This window comes from Chaetura pelagica, unplaced genomic scaffold, assembly GCF_000747805.2.
Source record: "Chaetura pelagica isolate M959 unplaced genomic scaffold, ChaPel_1.0 scaffold464, whole genome shotgun sequence".
In the NCBI taxonomy this organism is placed as follows: domain Eukaryota; kingdom Metazoa; phylum Chordata; class Aves; order Apodiformes; family Apodidae; genus Chaetura; species Chaetura pelagica.
This window is the reverse complement of record NW_009952981.1, coordinates 473,066-495,276: the sequence shown is the minus strand read 5'-3', so window position 1 is coordinate 495,276 and position 22,211 is coordinate 473,066. Positions and strand designations below refer to the sequence as shown.

At 42.9% G+C, this 22,211-nt stretch overlaps 1 protein-coding gene across 1 annotated transcript in view; it reads right to left on the bottom strand.

Moving 5' to 3' along the window:
* The window catches only part of IPMK (inositol polyphosphate multikinase), a 34,415-nt gene extending 12,876 nt beyond the window's left edge, over positions 1-21,539 (bottom strand). The window contains exons 1-3 of the mRNA XM_009996412.1: positions 21,531-21,539; positions 19,698-19,814; positions 2,537-2,633 (exon numbers count right to left, since the gene is read on the bottom strand). Coding sequence (XP_009994714.1) covers positions 2,537-2,633; positions 19,698-19,814; positions 21,531-21,539 — 223 coding nt within the window. The remainder of the gene's footprint in view (positions 1-2,536; positions 2,634-19,697; positions 19,815-21,530) is intronic.
* Between the last annotated feature and the right edge of the window lie 672 nt (positions 21,540-22,211).

Genomic DNA, 22,211 nt, shown 5'->3' with positions numbered 1-22,211 from the left:
TGCACATCAGTCCATACTTCTGTCACAATTCCTGTATTCTCAGTCACACTTCATACATTTCACCCCTTTTAGCAAGCAATGTCATCCATTCATCTACATTTCCAGCAAAGACTGATGCTCCTCCATAAATATTTCTCTAAGAAACTCAACTCCTTGTGTTCTCCACCTTACCTAGCGCAGCTCCTGCTTACCTGTCACATGGAAACCCAGAGACAGTCACAAACCAAGGGCAGAGTGGTTCTAAATTAAGTTACTCTGGCCTTTTTCGTAGTACAACTTTACTATATGAACCTACTCAGATTCTCAACCCTTGACCCAAGACAACAACTACGATGCTATACATTCAAGACACCATTCCCCAAGAGCCCTGCTTCTTCCTTATCCCATCAATAGAGGAACTTCTGATGAAACAAGGACACCATTCTCTCTCTCTCTCTCTGACCTGGCAAACCAGGCAAATGGCTGTTCCTACACATAAACACTCATTTTATGTGTGTGTGTGTGTGTGTATTCCAGAACATGCAGCAAGCAGTTTGGTAACTGATATATTGTTTAATTTAATTTTGAGTTTTTCATAAGTCAGCTATGCCAAATTCAGCAACAAGAAGGAATGACTGGGTTCACTAGGCTGTCTGGAGCTGTGTCCGCCGAGTCTGGGGAGCAGTGACTGCCAAAGGACAGGTCAGGCTTCCAAAAGGCTGCAGAAATCTACAAATACATCCTCCAACTACACCAAAGAACTAGATACCCTTCTAGCAGCTAGATTCCCTCATCTAATGTCACCAGGACACACCACAGCAGCTCAGCATATTGTCCCACCTTTTGAGCCAGAGCTTAACCCTCAGTTTATCTGGGGGGACAGGTAACAAAGCCATCCCTGACTTCCCCAAAACAGCCTCTCCATGTCCCTCCTCTGTGTGGTTGCTTCCCCTCTTCCCATCTTTCTAACCTTGTTTTCCTACTTACTATGCAGTCAAAATGCAACACTGCTGATTCTTTTCACCTCTGGTGCCAAGAACCCACAGCACAGGGCTTTTCCTTCACACCATCTGGCATTAGCCAAAATGTATATGCAAACACCTGCTAAACAAGAGGTGACTTCCAACGTGGATGGCTACCTGCCTTCCGTTCAGCTCCACCATCTCCAACGTACTTGACTTTTTTACCAAAACTACCCAAAACTCATTAATACTACAGGAAACAGCTGGCAGTGGAGCTTTTTGGTTGAACCCCTGCCACAGCTTTCTATGGAGAGGGGCTCCTGGTAGTGCACAGTCTTTTCAAGAAGCAAAACAAACAAAATCAGAAGTTGTTCTTCCTTAAAACAGTTATTCCTACTGGCTATGCCTAGACTACTGGTGGAGACCTGCCAAAATTCAGCCCCATGGTGCACATTGCTAGTGAATTCCCAAAGTAAACCAGAGACGTGTCAAATTACCGCATCTTGGCTAGACCACAATTTTACATCTTAAGCTCCTATTGAGAATAGAAAGAATTGATTAGCAATTTGGAGGGGACATAAAGTGAGCTCCATGACACATAAAATTCTGAGGGAAGGACAAAGATAGTTCCAGTAGAGCTGTTTGAGTTAGTGCCAAAAATGAGAGTGTGAAGGCAAGTCTGAGCCAAGGAAGTGCTGGGTACTACCACAATGCTCCCTGCCTTTCTTTTCCCAGAAGTTAGACAGGATCTTTGGACACAGTCTTACTACTCTCTTTGGAAAACAAGTCTATCAAGTGACAGTAAAAGTAAAAGAAGACTTGGTGCTATTAAAGGAGCACAGCACCTCATTTAGGTGCCCATGTATTTAAACAGACTGGATGGCATCCTTTTGTTTCTGTGTTTTCCAGAAACTCCATTTCCCCAGCAGGAGTAAGGAAAGTCCCTAGAAGAAAAGTTCTCTTTTTAAAAATACATCAATAATATCTATTTTGTCTCAGAGAAATCTTTCAGTTGTCCTCCCAAAATACCTTTTTCCTCCTGACTCTTAAGGTATCATACAAAGTTCAGATACCAGAGCTTTGCTCCATGCAATCCAGGAGCACAGGATTACAAGCAGAACTCCCAAGGTACCTGCTGAAATAACTGCCTTGTATGATCTAGCATGGCAATGGGATCCAGCCTCTGGAGATCCAGCAGCAGATTCCACTTTGAAAGCCTCCCCTTAGGCCCCAACCCATCCATTTTTTTCTTCCTTATACGCCCACACAGCTCCTGTCTCTTGCTCCAGGGGCCTGACCAGACATAAACATGCAACCAGCCCACTCCACCAAGACCCAGACCAGAGCAGCAGGTCCAGCTACTCAAGAAGCATCTGCCATACAAACCACCATTCCACATCTCCCCTGGGAATCACAACTCCAAAACCTAACCTAGCCAGAGGAGAGCAAACTGGAACGTGTTTTTCAAGGCAACATCAGTGGGTTACAAACCAAAACCAAAAAAAAAAACAAGCCTGCAGAGCTCACAACTGCCTAAAACCAGGCTCTAGATTTTTCCAGGAGGTTTGGATTAACAGATAAAATTAGAACAGTACCATTTGGTGCAGTAGGTGGTGACCAGACACCGAAGTATTTTGGCAGATATTCCCGCAGCTCCAGAAGAACGCTGTCGCAACACTCCGAGTCATAAACCTGAAATAAATTGGGGAGGGGGGGAGATCATCAGATTAAAACATTAATCTTATACTCCAAATCATCCCATAAATATAGAAAACAAAGAAATGGTGATTAAGTTTTCTACTTTATATTTTTTAGAAGCATACAAGGTGAGGATGATCATTACCACGGTCTCACATAAACGAAGGGCATCCTTTTGTTTCAAATTTTAATGTGGTGAGGACGAATCAAGTCCAACTAAGAACAATGAAAATTTGTTAGCATTAAAGTTTATGTAGAGAAATTAGTGTTCTCCCATCCTGGACCCAAGATGGAAAAGGATTATTAAGTTGTATCATACAGCCCAAGTTTTTGAGTTACATCAGGTCAAGCACACAAGCTCAGACTGGACAGTGTTGCCTTGTTTCCTCCAAACCAATTCATCCTGTAAATGCATCACACAGACAAAGCACAATTTCTAAGTCTTTTTGCTTTCAACATTGTTTTCAACTTCTGTAAGAAAAGCAAGAAAAATCTGGGAACAGCACCTGGCTTCTATTCCTGAAGGAGTCATTCTCTGCCAAGATCTAACCAAGCTTCAATCCTGCCTGCTCTGGAATGGTGGGGCTGTCACCCCTCTGCAGAGCTGCTGCTATGAGAGTTTCAAAACCAGCCCCTTGGCCAGATTCCCGTCAACCCCACCTGAAGCTGCAACCATGGGGGACAGCCTATGGCACTGTTCAAAGCAGTTGGCAGGCTAGAATCACAGAATGACAGACTGGTTTGGGTTGGAAGGGACCTTAAAGATCAGCCAGTTCCAACCCCCTGCATGGGCAGGGACACCTCCCACCAGCCCAGGTTGCTCCAAGCCCCACCCAACCTGCCCTTCAACACTGCCAGAGATGGGGCAGCCACAGCTTCCCTGGGCAACCTGGGCCAGGCTCTCACTACCCTCATAGTGAAGAATTTCCTCATAATGTCCAACCTAAATCAAGTACAGGTTATAATCATACCTGCATTTAGGAACCATCTCATCCTAACACCCTTGCAGCTATCCCAGTTCTGATGCTATCAGACCCATGTCCTGTCCCTCAGCCCTGCAGCAGCTGCCCAGCAACATCCTCAGACGCTGTGACAAGTTCTGGGGACAAGCTCAGGAGTCTCCTTTCCCTGCAGGACTCCATGCCCAGAGCTCACTGCCAAGTCAGAAGCAATGCACAAAACCAGTGAAGATCTCAACAGAGCTCTGCAGAGTTGGCTCAGCTCGTTGCTTCAAAGTCTACAGTCGACCATGGTGGGAGAGGATCTTGAGATGGGAGCTCTGCAGGGCAGCTGTCACAAAATACATGCCTTGAGCATATTGATACCTCTGGGGACCAAAAAAACCCAGCCCTGAAGTCCAGCTACTACTTTGGAGCACCAAGGCAAGTCTTGGATGCTGTGTAACTCCAGACAGAGCCCTGTGCAGCAGCAGCAGGTTATCGTTAGTAAATATGGGTCTGTGCTAAATCTAGCTTTTGTGGCAGAGACCTCAAACTGGACAGACTCAAACCACCAGTGTGCTCCACATGCACAGCCTTGGTCCACAGCCCACTAGCTGAAAAGGGGCTCTCCTGGGCTTCTCACACAGGGCAGTGATCAAGAAGCTGATTCAACTAAATCCACACCAACATCATAGATTTGTTTGGAAGGGACCTCAAAGACCTTCTAGATCCAACCTCCCTGCATTGGCAGGAACACCTCCCACTAGATCAGGTTGCTCAGAGACTTCATGCCAGAACATTTAATTTGACCCAGGCATTTAACCAGCTTATGGCATAAGCCCCAATTTAAAGATCCTAAGGAGGGGACTGAACCCTCAAGGCTCAAACCACACCAATACGTGTGGAGCGTGGTGCAAACCCCTGAGGTATAACTACAGCCACACCCTCACCACTGCTGCTGCTATCTTGAGCGTACTGAAGCTGCTGGGTGTGTATCTCACTAGTCACAGTGTCACATCACAGGGCACTAGTGTCTTTCCACACCCCCTGCTTTGACAACCTGGCATCACCTCAGAGGACTGCAGGTAGTCATACATCTCAGCTTATTTCTCCTCCATGCTGCCACAAGCTGCTGTGCCAATATTCTTGTGCTTTAGGACAAAAAAACCTTGCTTGTCCCTGGGATCAGTGGCTGCTGTTAATTTTTATTTATGCAATATTCCTTTGCTGAGCCTCAGATGCTGCCAGCAGAAGACAAGAGCTTTCCCCAGAGGACTGCAATGTAGCTTGATTTTACTACCTTAAAGAAGAAAGAAAAACTCAGGGTGGGAGAGTCTGGGCCAGGACTCAAACACTCAAATTACTGCAAGCTGTGGGTATTTTCAGTCAAGTAGTAGAAAGACAATTTTTGTTTACTGTGGCAGTTTATTAACATGGCACTTCACAGCCAAGGCAAGTAATTCCACAGCACCCAGCACAAACACTCTTTTACCCCGTGAATCTAAGGAGATCTGAGAGGCAATATCACTGCCTTTACAGGAGAGCAAGAGTGTATGTTCAGGACAAAGAGCAGAGGGAGAGATGGAGGCAAAAAATGCAGCATACAAAGAAGGAAAAGCTCTGAACACAACTGAAATACCAGGCCAACATAGTAAGAGCTCATTTGCTTAATTTACTGGCAAAAACAGACCCTGAGAAAGTGACATGTTGGAGACCACTTCCATTTTTTAAAGAGAGATCATACTCTTGCTTTGACTTCCTTTTTTATCACCAACATGAGGTGATTTACTTGCTAAGTTTACTACAAGTACGCTCCTATATATTTCAAATAATAGGAACAATAAAGACACTCAGGTAGCATGCAATACTGTTTCAGAGCTCCAAGTCAAGGCCAAATAGGAAAAAGAGCCCCAGGAGGGGTATCTTCCAAGCAGTCTATCCTTTAATACCCTGGAATCAGATACTTTAAATGGAGACAAAACTCCCAGTCATGCCTTGTTCACTACCGTAACTTCAGCATAAGAGAACTAAGTGCATTATTTCTGTCTCCCCAGAAGTTATCTTGCTCCCACAAACAGTAATAAACTCTCAGAAGTCTGACCTAACATTTACAAAGCACTCATTTGACCTTAATACAGACCTCAGCCTGCAGGATTTTTGCATTTTTAGGCAAAAGTAGAATGTATAAAACAGGGATAATTCCAAGCTGCAGAAGTTCGGCAAAGCAGCAAGTCAATTTTTGTTTACTGTGGCAGTTTATTAACATGGCACTTCACAGCCAAGGCAAGTAATTCCACAGCACCCAGCACAAACACTCTTTTACCCCGTGAATCTAAGGAGATCTGAGAGGCAATATCACTGCCTTTACAGGAGAGCAAGAGTGTATGTTCAGGACAAAGAGCAGAGGGAGAGATGGAGGCAAAAAATGCAGCATACAAAGAAGGAAAAGCTCTGAACACAACTGAAATACCAGGCCAACATAGTAAGAGCTCATTTGCTTAATTTACTGGCAAAAACAGACCCTGAGAAAGTGACATGTTGGAGACCACTTCCATTTTTTAAAGAGAGATCATACTCTTGCTTTGACTTCCTTTTTTATCACCAACATGAGGTGATTTACTTGCTAAGTTTACTACAAGTACGCTCCTATATATTTCAAATAATAGGAACAATAAAGACACTCAGGTAGCATGCAATACTGTTTCAGAGCTCCAAGTCAAGGCCAAATAGGAAAAAGAGCCCCAGGAGGGGTATCTTCCAAGCAGTCTATCCTTTAATACCCTGGAATCAGATACTTTAAATGGAGACAAAACTCCCAGTCATGCCTTGTTCACTACCGTAACTTCAGCATAAGAGAACTAAGTGCATTATTTCTGTCTCCCCAGAAGTTATCTTGCTCCCACAAACAGTAATAAACTCTCAGAAGTCTGACCTAACATTTACAAAGCACCCATTTGACCTTAATACAGACCTCAGCCTCAGCCTGCAGTGAATTTGCACGTCAAACGAGAATAAGCACTCAGTTAATAAAGATCAGAGGAAGTCGTTTGGTGTGGGCAAAGCAGCAAGTCCAGACATTTCAGGAATTGTGCTCATTCCTATGCAGGAGAGAAGCTCTTCTGCTCCTTAAAGAGAGGCCCCACAAACCAAGTACCCATGGCATGAGCATTTCTTCTCATTTCATACCCAAGCTACACGTTTAGATGTCCTCCAGAACGCCAGATATCAAGGTACATGTGACAAAACCACCCCTAAAGCTCTATAAATAAATATAAATCATATGTAATTAAATATAATGGCAATAAACTGTACACCTCGTGCCCCAAAAGGTATTGCTATTTGTAAAGTTATTTTGTAAAGATATTGCTTTTTGGTAAACTCAGGGAAGACACGTTCTCACCCCAGAACAACCTTGAGAAAGAAAACATTCCATTTTACTTATATCAACCATATTCCAATTTCACTTCAAGCAGCTGTACTTTTCTTATTATTAACATTAACAAAAGGTCCATTTCTCCAGCAAACACTGACAAATCTAAGTTACTTCTGCTTTAACTGTCCATAATGTCTTCATCCAACAAATCAAGAACTGCAAAATACTTGGGTGTCAGCTCAGCCAGGGGAGACATCCATTCCACTTATCACAAGATACATTCTTCCAATAGCACAAACTAGAAACATAAAATCTAATAACTAATGGGCTTAAAAGCAAGTAAATAGGATGCTGACATTTGGAGGGCTCACAACACAACCATTACGAATTACAGCAACCAACTCATAGGAAGAATATGCCCCAGATAAGTCCTGTAGCAGCTCAGATAGCCTAATAGACACTATGAAGTCATAATTTCCAGTTACTCAGGACTTTAATTCCGAGGCAATTTCACCATCCCTTAGTTTTAAATCCAAAGTACACTCTGTTTGTTTTGGTAAGTCTGATCCAAACAGATTCATCTGGTTTTGAATGCAAACAGGGGCTGCCTGAGAGAATGGCAATGTTCTTTTGCTTATTTAAAGCAGCATGACATTCGAGGTTTTTTGAGCTTTCTAAAGACTAGCTAATCACATAAACGACAGAGGGAGGGTAAAACAAATGTTGAAATTTCAACAGGAAACTAGTTCTGGCAGCACAGACCAGCCTTCAGTTGCCCTGATGAAAAAATACCACTTTGACAGAAATGTAGTCTGAAGAGAATCTTCAAGTACATGAAAGAGTTGATTTAGAAGAAGACATCTTTTAAATTTGCATTTATTTCAAAGCTATTCAAGGACAGTCTGAGGCATCACCCTCTCTTGTTCTTGGCTATCATGAATATTCCCTAAAGGCAGCAAACTAGAGCTTTCAGAGCCTCAGGACACACAACCAGCTGCCAACATCAGGCAGAGTTTTCAGTTTCCAATGTGTTTTTTGGGGGGCTGAGGAGCAGTTAATAAGTCCTGCACTCAAATTAGCAAGCTCCAGATTTACAGATGATAGTGCAACCTTAATTCTGTCTCCCAGTGTGTGTGCATTATATTACAGACTTTAATTACCTGAGCTCACACTGCATTTCCCTCTGGATTCCTACATCACCCCGTTACACCAGGCAAAGTACAAGGGCCAAAAAAAATGAGGTTGGAACAGCAGCTGTGATTTTAGCAATTCCTAACTGCTTGGCTTTACAACTCAAATAACGCTTGCAGCCTTTTCCAAATGGTACCATCGTGTTCTGACTTGCAAGCATCTGCAGTGTTTGTTCCCACAAACAGGACTGGCATCGAGCCAGCAGTGCTTATATTCAAAATATCTTGATACCAGAGAAATTCCAAAAGTTAAATATTTGTGAATGCTGTTATACTAAAGGCTGAGTTGCTTATTTTACCATCCAATCTCTAAGTCATACTACACCATTATTCTCACTGAAGATATCTACAGAAAAACAATGCATAAATCAGGATATATCCCCACCATCTTATCACGTGAACCAATTTTCAAAGAAGAGCGGCACACACTTGTGACAATCATATCCTTCCTCCAGGAGTCAGGGAAAAAAAAAAAAAAAAAAAAAGAAAAAGATAGCCAGGAGTTAGCCATCTTGCCTTCCAAAAAAATAAAGGCTATGAAAATCAGCTTCAAAAATTCCGCAGAGAGATACTCATTTGGTCATGATTATCAACCAGTCATTTTCTAACAATGCCAGAAAAACATCAAGTCTTATTTTATCCACTTTCCACATGTTTCATGTAGTCAAATTTAGGCTGACCCTGGCAGGATTTGCAGCCCCAGGCATGGATTTACAAGAGGTAAATCAAACCCTGACCCATTTCTGAGGATGTGGTAGAGCTTCATAACTTCAGCAGTCAGATGAAGACACCAAAAGGCAGCAGTCAGGAACAGCCACCAGCAGCAAGAGTGGAAAAAATTCCATGTTGGAGCTTTAAGTGAAGAGCTGCAGACACCACGTTGCTCTGAAACCATCAGAGGTTAAGTTGGGTGGAGACAGATCACCCAGGCCCTCTTTCTTTCCAATCACCACTCACTACAGAGGCAAGGCAGTAAAATATGTTGAAGGACACAAGCAGACACCTCACCTTATCCCCTGACAAGAAGACAAGAGCTGTTTCCCTCTTCACAAGACAGCAAACTGCTATCTCATCTTTCATCCCACAAGATTCTTGGGCAACTGAAGATTAGTAACAAAGCAATTTTTAATTATTTAATTATTTGCTTCACCCACACGCTGCTGCCATTGCTGTAAGCCACCCAGCTGGGCACAGAGCAGGGTAGTGGTCATAAGAGGCTTCCCTGGACAAAAAATTGCAAAAATTGTGTTTCATCATGAATCTCTTGCCACAGAACTGAGGTTCCTCTTGCCCTTCAGTCTCTCCTGCGCTCACAACTCACTAGCATAATCAGATGTTCTGTTCAGCTTCAGCTGCACAGGAGCTGGAGTCTTCAATGAACTTGAGAGCCCTTTGAAATCTAAGATAACTCTTCTTTCAGGATGTGCAACAAAGCCTGATCCCTCAGGCACCATAATCTGATTAATCTTTTCTTAAAAAAATATAAAAATACAAGCTCTTAAAGAAGATAGCCAGTGAGGTGGATCCACACAGGTATCTAAGCATAGGTGGCTCTATTTACATTAACAGCTCTTAAGGAGCCTCCTAAGCAGGTTACAGGACTTTTAGGTGAACAGAGTCCAAAATTACAAGGCAAATTGCACGTCAAGGTCTCCACTCGATTCAGTTCTACATAGAATTGACCAGAGCACATCTCACATGAGGTACTCTCTGCCAGGAGCCAAAATAAAGAGAAAATACCTAAAATAATCTGATAAGGCTCATCATCTGCTAAGGAAGTCTCAGTTTTAAGCCGTTAAATGCTCCTTCTCCCCTTCTTCCTTACTCTTCCTTCTTTGACAACACCTAGCAAACACTCAGTAGAGCTGCAGTGACTCTGTCCTGACATTGCCCACTGCAAACACTCCAGCAGCCAGACACCCAGCAAATTTCAAGGCAGTAAGTCAAGTCACTTTGCCAACTCATCCCTCCCTCCAGGAAGTATGGTACAACCAGTTCCCTCTTCTCTCTTTACAGCTCCTGTGCCAAAAGACTGCTCTGTTCCTGCAATGCACATTAATACTGCCCAGCATTTTCTGGAAGACACAGACCTGGTCAGAAACCACCACCTTGACACATCCAAATCCTCACAGACACAGAAGCAAATCGAACAAAGAAAGCAGCCAAAGTGCTTTTGTACCAACTTTCTGCTCCAAGAATTTTTTAAGCAACTCCAACTATTCAAGAGTTCAAGCTTAAATGATCACTGAAATTACTGAAACAGAAGTGAAATGGTAGAACAATAGGACAGAAGGAAAAATAAGCCAATGTGACTGTCCTACTTTCTGAGAACATGAATAAGCATTACCCTTTGTTTCTGGAAAGCTATCTGATCCCAAAGATTCCAGCTAGGGAGTAAGAGAGAAAAAGGGGTGGGAGGAACCCTGAAGCACTCATACTAATAGGCAAAATTTAATTTTACATTTCAAAGAGACACAAGGGGGAACCAAGTCCCGACAGACATAAGCTGGGTTGGTTTTCTCCCTGACACTGCAAGAGGCAGCCCTCTCCAAGAACTTACTGCAGCATCACTTAAAGGTGCAGCCTTGTGGCAGCTTAAGCAAACCTGAGGTGGGGCAACCACAGTTAACAGACACATTTTCACCCCTTCCCCTGCAGCAATGTCAGCATCCAGCTGGTCCCACAGTTTGAGAGGCACCTGGAGGTGGCTCAGCCCAAGGTGCCAGACCAAGGCACTCTGGTTTATCTACCATTAATACCTCCAAAATGCTTCAAACTAGGTCTTTACCTTCCTATAAAAACACCTGCTTGCGCTCCCTTTCATTTCGAAAACTTTATTCATCTAAATTATTTGTATTTTTCCAGCAACTATCTATTTTACCATCTCCTAGTATACCCTACCTCTTGTTCCAGAATACTCAACTCCCAACTCAACTCAAATGATCCCAGGTGATCATTTCAAGGGCTACCCTGCAAGTGTTATCCAATCAGTTTCTACATCAAAAGCTCCTCTGACAGCAACAGGCTCTGCTGGGTGGTAAGAATACTTGCCAAGGCAGAGGCTGCTGGTAATAGTATTTTTCTTTTATTATTTTTATTAACTTCTTTAATGGAGAGTGAAGAATGGCATCTACCAACAAGGAATTTTAGTCGACGGCTTATAACTCCGGGAAAGTCTGCAACAACCCCTTTCCACAAGGACTAAAAACAACAGCCCAAGAGCTATTCTGATACCTTCTGCCCAAGTGCAGGGGTTTTCAGTTGTTAGAGAAGATACACTAATATCAAAACAGCTGGTTTGTAATAAGTAGAGGTATTTTTTCGTTAGCTTTCAATAACTAAGTCTTTAGAATCCCACCTACATGTGGCCTGTGCAGAAACCGGAGGTTACAGAGTCAGCTACAGTCCCTCACCCACTGCTGGACAAGCACATCAGCTGCTGCTTCCCAAACCTGTCAGAAACCCCCTTGCTCAGCACTGGCAAGAAGGGACAAACACAGCACTAATCTGTGCTAGAAACACAGGAGGAATAAAACAAAAAAGAAGAACAGTAACAGCAACACTAAGAAGCCTTAGGAAGCCTTTGATCATAGACTGTTCCAGTCAGGCTAACTACCTGGTAAGTGGATTCTCATACACTCAGGTAAGGTGAGCCAAGTCATTTGTTTTGCTTTGTCTTCAGGAAGATTTATTTATATAAATATGTGTGTGTATATATAAAATAGACACACAGACACACTGTCAGAAAAATAAATACTCCAACATTGAAAAATAATCACTACTGAATTGCTCCCTAAGTATCAGGTATCACAAGAATTTTAACAAGCATGTTGCTTACACAGCAGGAAATTCAACATGATACTTAATGGACTTTTACATTTTCTTATGGTTAAAATCCAGTACCTGGATGACCAAGAAAACACCACAACATTCTTTTCCACCATATGCAACTGGGGAGTCATACCTCTTTCCACACATACACAGACCTGATTTTATGCAACATGCTCATATGACAATCTTTTCCTTTTTTCTTTTTTCTTTTTTTTTTTAATCTGGAAACTGGAATTTTCATTTTCACAGACTTGATTTTTCCACTTGTTTTCCAGGAGGCAACCTACATGTTCCTCAAGCCCACATTGGCAGCCCACCAACCATCTCTTCCTTCTAAATTAACTTACAGCACCAAGAGTGCTATGTTTTCTGCATAATGCCAACAGACCTTTACTAGGTTTATCTACATTCTGAAATATCCATAACTGAAGTTCACACAATATTGGATCCAGTCTGAAAAATAATTAGCACTTGCATGGGACAGCAGGAGATCTGCGCTTTAACTGAATCCCATTTAAAAACCTAAGCATTTTTCCTTTATATTTCAGTTTGATCTACTCTTGGGAAGGAATTCTCCTCAAAATCAGGTTGGTAAAGGGAACTGGGTATTTTTTCCTGCTTACTGACACAGCATGGACTATAGACTGTCACCAACCCCACCCAGCAGCTCCCCGATAGCACCAAATGGCAATAATGGCCTTTTACTGCCTCCTTTTATGAGGTTTTCTTAGATTTATTAAAGCAGGTTGCAGTTTATTCTGCAATACACAAGGAGCAATGGGTAACTAACTGATGCTCAGCAGAACCTTCTAGGTTAACCTTCCACCACATGGTGTGTCCCTTCCAAAGCTACAGACTGCAAAGAACCACAAACATCTGCCATGCTTTGTAGGCCCTACTGTCCTGGTACAGTCAGTCAGTCAACAGTCATCTGAAGCACAAAAAAAAAAAAAAAAAGACTGTTTATAGGACAGTAGTAGGAATTCAGCATATTCTTGGACCTACATTTCATCCTCCATCACTCTCAGACAACTCCTGATGTGACAAGTCTTGACTGCAAACTGCCAGTATTTCACAGCTTGGTCAAAAAGCCATGTTGTTTTTTTTCCTCATTAGCTGAGGAGTACTGTATGTTCTCTCTTCTAGTACAATACTTCTGTGCAGGCTTGTGGTTTGAAGTATAGAGTGTGAGGCAACTTCACACACTGGTTTGAGAACTTCAATTTGCTTGTTCCCCCAGCAAAACAAGAGTCCCTCCCTGGCAGTTCCTCAGCAGGAGTAAGGATGCCAAGGGCAGAACTGTACCAGAATGTGCTGTGCTTGCAAACAGATGATTTGTATACTTCAGTACCTCTTCTGGAGATGCAGCAGATCTGGATGTAGCTGAATGAGCCACAGCCAAAGGTAACCTTATGGGATATTGAGCTACAGCTCCCAATGTGGTCATAAGGAAAGGCCTGGGCAAGGCACTGCATCCCCAAAATAAGAGGTACATCCTATTTCTCCAAGCTTCATCCACGCAAGACTGAAAATCAGAACCTTAGCTGGAGACTTGATCACAGGATAAAGATATTTTAGTACACAATAGCAGCACGATGGCCATCATCCACTCCTTTTTCAGTCAAGGACAACAATCTAAATCAAGACTATAAAACCAGTTAACTGAGTTTACAAAATGGGGCAATCCATCCTGAAGCAAGACATGCTCTGCCTCCCCAGTCCCTTTCCTTCTCTGTCACTACCAGAGAACAGTTTACAGAACACAAGCTGCCTTATCCTGATTTGTGCTATATAGGCTGAAAGGGGGCTGAGCCTTCTGAGTCAGTTCTTGCAACTCTATGCAAAAGCTTTCAGGCCAAAACACATCTTTCAGGCTGCTGGCTTGATTTTATGCCATGGAGGGGGAGGGACATCACCAGAAGTCTCCTGCACTGCCTGAAGCTGCTTGAATGCTAATTAAAAGGAGACAAGGCAAAAGAGAAGCAAGCCTCAAGCAGCAATGAAAACCCATGGCATAGGAGTAGCAGCAGGTTATTGAGAATAAAAGAGTAAAGGGAAGATATTTCCTGCACATTTCTTCTCTATAACCACAGCAGCACAAGGAACTCTGGCTTCAGGAATATTAATGTAATTGGGTCTTCACTAACTCGTTATCCTCTGGCCACAGAGACAAAGATGAACTGTTACACAAGAGACACTGCACAACTGCACAAATGATATTAATTCTGCCTTCTCTCAGGTTGTAAAATGAGTTAGTAAGTTCTTCAGGGTAAGCAAAACAGAAAGACAGGTCATTGCCCTGGTGAAAGCTGCACTAAGATGCATTCAACAAGAGCTCAGGACAACAACTGCGCAGGCAACTATGAAACCATGATTTCCCAGCTTTCAAGTGCCTGACTCTCACCTAACTAATGTAAACCTCTTTCACATGCTGGAGCTATTTGTGTGTCTTACATCCTGGCTTTGTTTTCAGGACATGTAACAAGAGTGACAAACAATTTCTATTATCTGCAGTGGTAACAGCTTCCTTGCATTCATATCTTATGTCAGCAGGGCTCAAACCCTGAACTTTCAGAGTACTGCTACAGCAGTTAACAGAGCTGTCATTACCTGTCAAAGGGTGGAAGAGCTGTTATCCAGAAGGGCCAGAGGACAAGCCTAGTTATCTTTCCCCAGTGCTACGTGGGGTCAATCAGTTCCCTCTGTTCCCCAGCACTAGGGTAAGAGGTAGAAAGTGGCCTGAGCTGCAACTGGGAGAACCCTGAAATCCTTTTCATTCCAACCTCCCAAAATTACCCTTGCCCTCTGGGATAAGGGTATCTGAGAATAAGAGTAAGACTTGCTTTACAACAGCCTTGGAAACCTTGTGATATTGCAGGCTTATTATTTGGAGCCACCACCTGGCTGTATCATAAGAACCAGCTATGACAATTCTGACATGCAGCCACTGGAAAATGGGGGAGGTAAAAAAAAGGTAAATCCTGGAAGTTGTCCATGCTGCAAGAGCTTCTTCTTCAGGACAGGACAGCAGGCAGGATGAGGGGGGAAGCTGTACTGCTCCAAGCACCATGCTGTCAATGTAGAAGAGCAGAAGGGCTACTCAAATAAAAGTTTACAGGAACATTTATTGATCCATTAAGCATAAAATCTCAGATTATTAGCTCCTGCATTAGCATCCTTAAAACCTTCAGTATGCTGTGCTCAGCACAGGTACACACTGTAACAGGTTTATAGCCCCACTGAGTCAATGTCAGGAACCAGAAATCAAAGAGCTGCCACTTCAACATAGCCCAACCACCTTCTTTTGCCCTGCTGAATGTAAGAAACACTCCACCCCTTACTGCTAAAAACACACCTGCAAATGCAAGTTCTCTCTTCCTCAGATTCAGGTATTTGCAGCCCAAGCTCTATCTTTTCATGCCCACAAAAGCAGCTGCCCTATTTACAGCCTGACATTCCAGCTTCCTCCCCCTCTTTGAGGCACCAACAGGACAGTAGTTTCTACAATGCTGCATTCTTGACGTGACAAGTGAAGGAAAACCCTGTGTTGAAGAGGACAGCTCTTAAATCAGGAGAGTTATGCTGGCACACAGTGCTCTGGGGTACAGCCCTGCATGTCTGAGTCAAGAGCTAAGCAGGGAGGTTTTACCTCCTACAGCAGCTGCACTAACCTTTTCAAAGGGTCCTTTTCTGACAGTTCCCAACCCATCTGCTAGAAAAGGTCCCTGTAGGAGGGCTCATAGGCTCTCCCAACACTGCTGAATTAAATCAAGCAGTTTCAGCATGTATCAGTGTGCCCTGGCATAAAGCAGCTGAAGCCAACTGCTGGGACACTTTTGTGGACCCCTTAGCATGCATGTGTAGCCGACCAGAAATACATTCTACCTTCTACCAGTTTGATTTCTTCAATGGAATCAGGTCACTGGTACACAAGATACTATACTGTCCTTTCAAACAACACTATTTTCCTGTTTCCACATCTCTGCTTACTATTTCCTCCTCAAACTCCTTTAAAAACAGTCCTCCAGAGTGTCTCTGCCTACCCATTCTCACCAATTATTCCCATTAGATGGAAACAACTGATCATCAGTGCAGATAGTCCTGAAAAAAACATAACCTCTCAACTTCCATTTTTTTTTCCTTCTCTTGCTGCTCCTATCTACAGAAAACAAAGTATTTTGTAGCTGTTCAAGGTTAAAAAAAAACAACCTCAGCATTTATCAAGATAAGGGTATCAGAAAACCTGGTAAAACACTTCATGGCTATGCACCCTGTGTTTGTAAAAGTTCATGCCCTCTGCTACAGGAAGAGAGTTGTCAGGAACAAAATCGAAATATTATTTTGATTTGATAATTACTCATATTTACAGAACTCAACAGCAAGTAGACATTACCACTGGAAAGTCATACTGCAGTGGTTAAGTTAAGCAACACACAGTAAGTGATTAACAATGACTACAAACAATTCATTCTTCTACTACATTTTATCATTGAAGATATTCACAATAATCTTGTCATACTCTGCTTTTCCCCTCCCTCATGACACAGAATCCTGGCAAGCCATTTCCCCAGCTGTAGAGAATGACACATACTATTCCAGAAGAGATAAAACTTGGATTTACTTAGTGAAATAATTTCTTAAGACTGACCACTGGTCTCTAGAGGGTGTTTATTTTTTAAACTGCTGAGCTCAAACTACACTCTCAGGAAAAGAGAAAGACAACCTAGTGGTCTGAGTAGGAACTAGTAGAGAGATTTTCCAGTTTTCCACTTTGACAACGACCTGTGAAATACCTCAAAACTTCCATTTGCCACCCACTTCTGAGCAGGCTGATCTATAGGTCCCAGTTTCAGATCAATGTCTTGCTCAAGCTTCCATTCCAAAACAGAAGCCCGTGTTGTTTGGGCTCTCCTGGTCAGCATTCAGCTTTATGCTCAACAGAAAACAACCATCACAAGGGATAAAACTCCTGGTGATTCACTGAAGCAGCCTGTTTCAGAGAAGACAGATTTGTCCAGAAAGAAGATAGTATCTACCTGGTATCAGGTTAAATATATCAGGGTTATATTCCAATTTACCTGCTAGTGTCCTATTATCTTCCACGATGACACATCCCCTGCAACCTTGATCTCACGAGCACTTGGACTACATGGTGTAACATCGCTCCCTGGTCACTGCTGATTATTGGGAGACACCTTTACCTCAGACCTGCAGTACCTGCTGTCCAGCTGAAACTGGACATCATCCTCTTGCTACCATCAGCTACAGGAGTGTTCTCAGTTGCTTCAGCTGAGGAAGTTTGCTTTACACATATGTAAAAGCCCCAACCTGCTCCTGGCCCAGGTACTGGGGTGCTGCTCTTAATCCAGGCCAGGGGAAGGTGGCATGCAAAGCAAGTGGTGACTGATCTGTCATTACAGACAAAGCAGTTTTAAGTGCATATGAAAGAAACAGGTGCAGAAAAAAAAAAAAAGTCATGATAAATCCACATGTGCTAATGGGTAACCTTCTGGTTTGACCTTATCAATGGATTTGCTGTTTAGCTGACAAAGTTACAGCTTGGGATACATGAGTCTTGTTTCCCTTGGTTCATTTCTCCACTGTTTCTCACCATCTCCTGTACCCAACTGCCTTGAGAACAACCCCTTGCCTCAAGAAGTAGTAAAATTCTCCTTCCTCCATTCTCTGGAGGCTCATTAGCCAACTCCAAGGTAATAATTTTGATTATAGACCAGAAGAAATGTTGAGCTCAGTCACTAGAACAGGCCAGTACAGTACTGCCCTTGTTCCCACTCCTTATCAATTCAATCACCAAAGTTGACAGAAGACTACCAACACAGGGAAGTTCTGCTGCCTTTTCAAATCAGTTCATTGCTGCCCAAAAAGCACCAGTACATCACTGGGAAAGGCAGGAAATGGAAGAAAGGCCCTTCTCTCTCGGCAGCAATGAGCTATTTAGTGTATCAGCTCAAGCTGTACATGAAACTGCACCTTACGCTGAACCTCACAATCCACAGTAATCCTTACCTTGCAACAACCAGACTAGAGCTCAGGTGTCTGTATCCCACATCATGTGGTTCATGCCGAGAGCAACCATGATAGGAGTTAATAATTGAGAAGCCACAAATCCCCAAGACCTTCACCTGTGTAACATAGCTGCATTTGCTCTCCTTCCCTTCTCCCACAAAAAAGCATTCCAGCCCATGCACAAGTAACTGTGCATGTACCTTTCTCTTCCTCCATTATCTTTCAGTAATTGCCCAACCTCATTCCCACATGGCTTTTAACCACAAAAATCAGTGTTGGAAGCAACCCACCAAGGCCCTGGAAGACATAATTGAATCAAGTTACCAGCACTGAGACCTGACTCCTTCCACTATGACAGGGCACAGTAAAAATGGGACCAATACAAATCTCTTTTTGCCAAGGTTTTGCCCAAGGTCTTGCTCAGGGCTTGTGATGTGAATCTAAGCAACAGGCAAAAGCTCGTGCTGTAAATGGTTAATGTCTAAGCAGTGCTTAAGCTTCCTCCTCTCACCTTCTCCGTTTTACACAGCAAAACCTCAGGATTCCACAGAAGAATAAGTAGCCTGGCACTCACAGGGGACTATCTTCAAGCTTTCTCCTTCTACTGAATAGAATAGCTACCCCTCAGGCTGGATTGCATCTTTCTTAACCTCATCTAAATGACAGTCACTGAGAAACCTCAGAAAAATATTTACATCTAGATTTAACTGGCTCCCACTAACTCAAGAGCTGCTGTTCTGTCTAGCAATCCCATCATGAGAACTGTCAAGTAATACTGGTGTGTAAACACACTGTTTGCTTAGAGCAGGTTGCTTAGTCTGTTTTAATTTGAGACATTTCCACAAAATACCTAAGGCCTTTTGGTAACTTTAATTAATACCCTTCTAGGAAAAAAAACCAACCACAAACCAAGTAACACAACAAAGAGGGTCTCAAGACTCCTCTCTCATCCTGCATGGAGATTTCTACAGTACTTTGGACCTGATAAGTCATGGAAAAGGAAGACATATCAAGCTGATATAGGAAAACACTTGATGGACAACCACAGGCAAGTAGGTTGGTAAGGGGAAAAGGGGAAAACACAGTTTGCCCTCCTAAGACAAAAAAGCAACAGCTTTTCTGGTTTGTATTATTAAAGTTGCTGATAAAGCAAACTGAAGATGAGCAACAGGAAAAATGCAGCCAACAAAAGTTAAAACAACAGGAGAGTTTCACTTTTTATGGACTTTTTAAAGGAGCTGAGTTTTAATGCAGTGAACAGTTTGAACACAGCGAAGAGTTCCAGCAATAAACCAGACTAGATGGAAGTGTAAGACACACTAAATTTAGATGCAACCAATTCTGAGACACTTGGCAAGATGAGAAAGGTGGGATCAAACATACCACCCTTTCATTGTAGTTGGAGAGAACACAAGGCTCTTCAATCAAACCTTAGATGCTGTGAAAAACCTGCTGTCCCACGAGCAAACAAGCAAGCTTCAGCTCTGTGAGTGAAGTAAGTCTGGCACAGGGACAAACATTCAAAGAGGAGAAAGTGCTGGAGAGCAGAGATAGCACAACAGGGCTGTCAGTGACCTACCATTCAGCTATGTAGGTTGCACTTTCCCAACTGCAACACTGAAGAAGTACTTCTGCTGGAAGCCCAACCAGCATTTCCCTGCTGCCAGCCAGTGCCCTCCACGCCCAGGGCCCTCACCTTGTTGTAGAACTCCTGCTCCCTGGGGCCACGAGGTGGTGGCTGCAACTGCTTCAGGACAGTCCCATCGGGATGCTGCAGTATACCTAGAAGAGAAGCACTTCCTTCAGGGCTTAGCTTGAAGAGAAACAGCTTTTATTATGCTTTTTTTGTTCTTCAGAAAGAGCAAATGCACCACCAGGGACAGGCTGTTTGCTGAGTGGTGCAGTGAGTCAAACCTGGCAGCTCCTACCCAAAACCCTTAGCAGAAGTTTGCTTGCACTTCCCTTTTCTCTAGCCATCATATTATTTCCTGGGTCTAACTCTGCTCAAGGCCAACACAGTAGTACTGGGATTTGACATTAAAAGTTCCACCCAAAAAACACACAGTCGTTCAACTGTGGAAGATTACAGACACTCCTTTTTAAAGTAGCTGGTAAGTTGTTCTTCCAAAAGTGCCAAGAGTTGAAGGGGTTAGTTAGTACTAAGTTCAACGCATTCCCCACCAGCTAAAATGCAAAAGCATGTTCTGTGAATGGATTTCTATACTAGTGGCATAGAAAGAGTACTTCTGAATCACTGGACGTCTGGCACTCCATGCTAATCAGATGCTACTATTTGTATCACCCAATAATCACAACACAGAATTTCACCTCAGTCATGCTACTATCTTCATTGTGCCTGCACCAAAACAAAAAACAACCACCCAAAATATCCTCTTGAAACAGCCCTAATGATGCTCCAGTCAGCGGTATTGCCAAGTAGCTGCACAAGACATGCAACTGAAGGTAGTAAAGAGATGGGTATGGGCAAAAATGGAGAAAATTAACAGCATCCCTCTGAAATGAGCTCTAAATTTCAAGATCATCATCTGCAAGGGAGCAAGAAAACTCACTTCTGGTAAAGAAATTTTCCCCTAGGACTTATTCAGAGCTTTTCAGCTAGTAATTTATTTTGCTTAGAAGGGACACAAAAACATCAACTGTATCCAAAATGGGTTCCATCTTCAGCTTACCACTTGAGGAAACACAGTAAAATGAGCCAGGAGCTTTGTGTCCCAATAAGAGTTTGCAATTGTAACAGCAATTGTGTTTTCACCTTTTAGAAAGTACTATCTCTGAATGGGCTCTGTTGTGCAGTCTTGGAAACGAAACAAAATCTTCAGAGCTCAAGATACTTACTTTAAAACAACCACCAGACTTGGAAAAGTTGTTTCAATAGTTGGCTGTGCCAACGAATAAAGAGGGGTTTAAAAAGTGTGCATAAAACAGATCTCAAGTCAAGTTGCTTGCTAAAAGCTGGATTTTCTGCATTTACCAGAAGTAGAAAAACACTGCCACACAAAAATGTGCAGACTAGCACAACATCCCTGAGACACAACAACTTCTTGCCCCTGCTGCCAGTCCCTTTTACACGTGCTGGAAACCACTGAGTGCACAAAGTATCTGCACAGAATGTGTTTTGAATGTGAACTGCTAACAGTTACAACATTAAAAGAAGGGTTTATAATCCATACTCCTCAAAATCTGCATGTTGGCTTTGCTGGTAAGGAAAGACAATCTACAAGGCAGGAAGATCAGGAAGATACTCCTGGGAGTAGAAACCACACACTATTGGATTGATACATACTACTTGAAGGGTTTAATGTAACCTGATGTGGCCTGAAGTTGCCTCATCCTCTGGATTTCTTAACAGACTACAGCACCTACTCTGTAGCTGTGACTGAGGCAGGACTGGAAACCAAAGACTTGTGTTTCAACACTCACCACAAAGATAAAAACTCCATGACCTTCCCTCTGATGTACAACAACAACTAGAGATATCATCACCTGCAGATGATGCTAACACACGTACCTTGGTCATGCTTTTGTCCCAGGGCACCTGGGGTTTTTCAGTAGAGATAGGGATAAATATTGTTTTAATATATGAATATGCAATTTAATATTTCTGAAGAAGCAAGCAGACCTATACCACAAATAAAACTCTGAAATATCTCTGTGGCTCTGCATGCAAAGCTTGCTAGCATTCTGAAACTCAAATCCACTACAAAAATAATGAATACAGATGTACAAACTCTTCTAAACAAACAAAAAATCACATCTCATCCACATGTTTCACTGAACAACAGACAAAACCTGTTCTCCACAAACACACTGAAGATCTACTTTAGAAAAGAACCTCTGTCCTCTGAGGGTATCTTACAAGGACTGACCAGCATGTATGTGCCACCTTAACTTCCACATCAGGAAAACAGCAGCCAGAAGAACAAGTTTTGTGATTTCCATGACACCAAGCAAGCCACACCAAGAGAGAATTGCTCCTTTAGCTACACAATCCCACTAATGGCTTGGGGACCTCCAGTACATTGCAGGTACAGGCACCAAACCACAGCCCAGGAGTGGAAGGCTCTATCATGTGTCTCCCTCCACCTGCCTCTGGAATTCAGCCACAGCCCGAGGTGGCTACCTTACTTACTTACTACACATTATTTACTCAGTACAAATGTCAACAGGAATGACCAGAAGACAAGGGTCC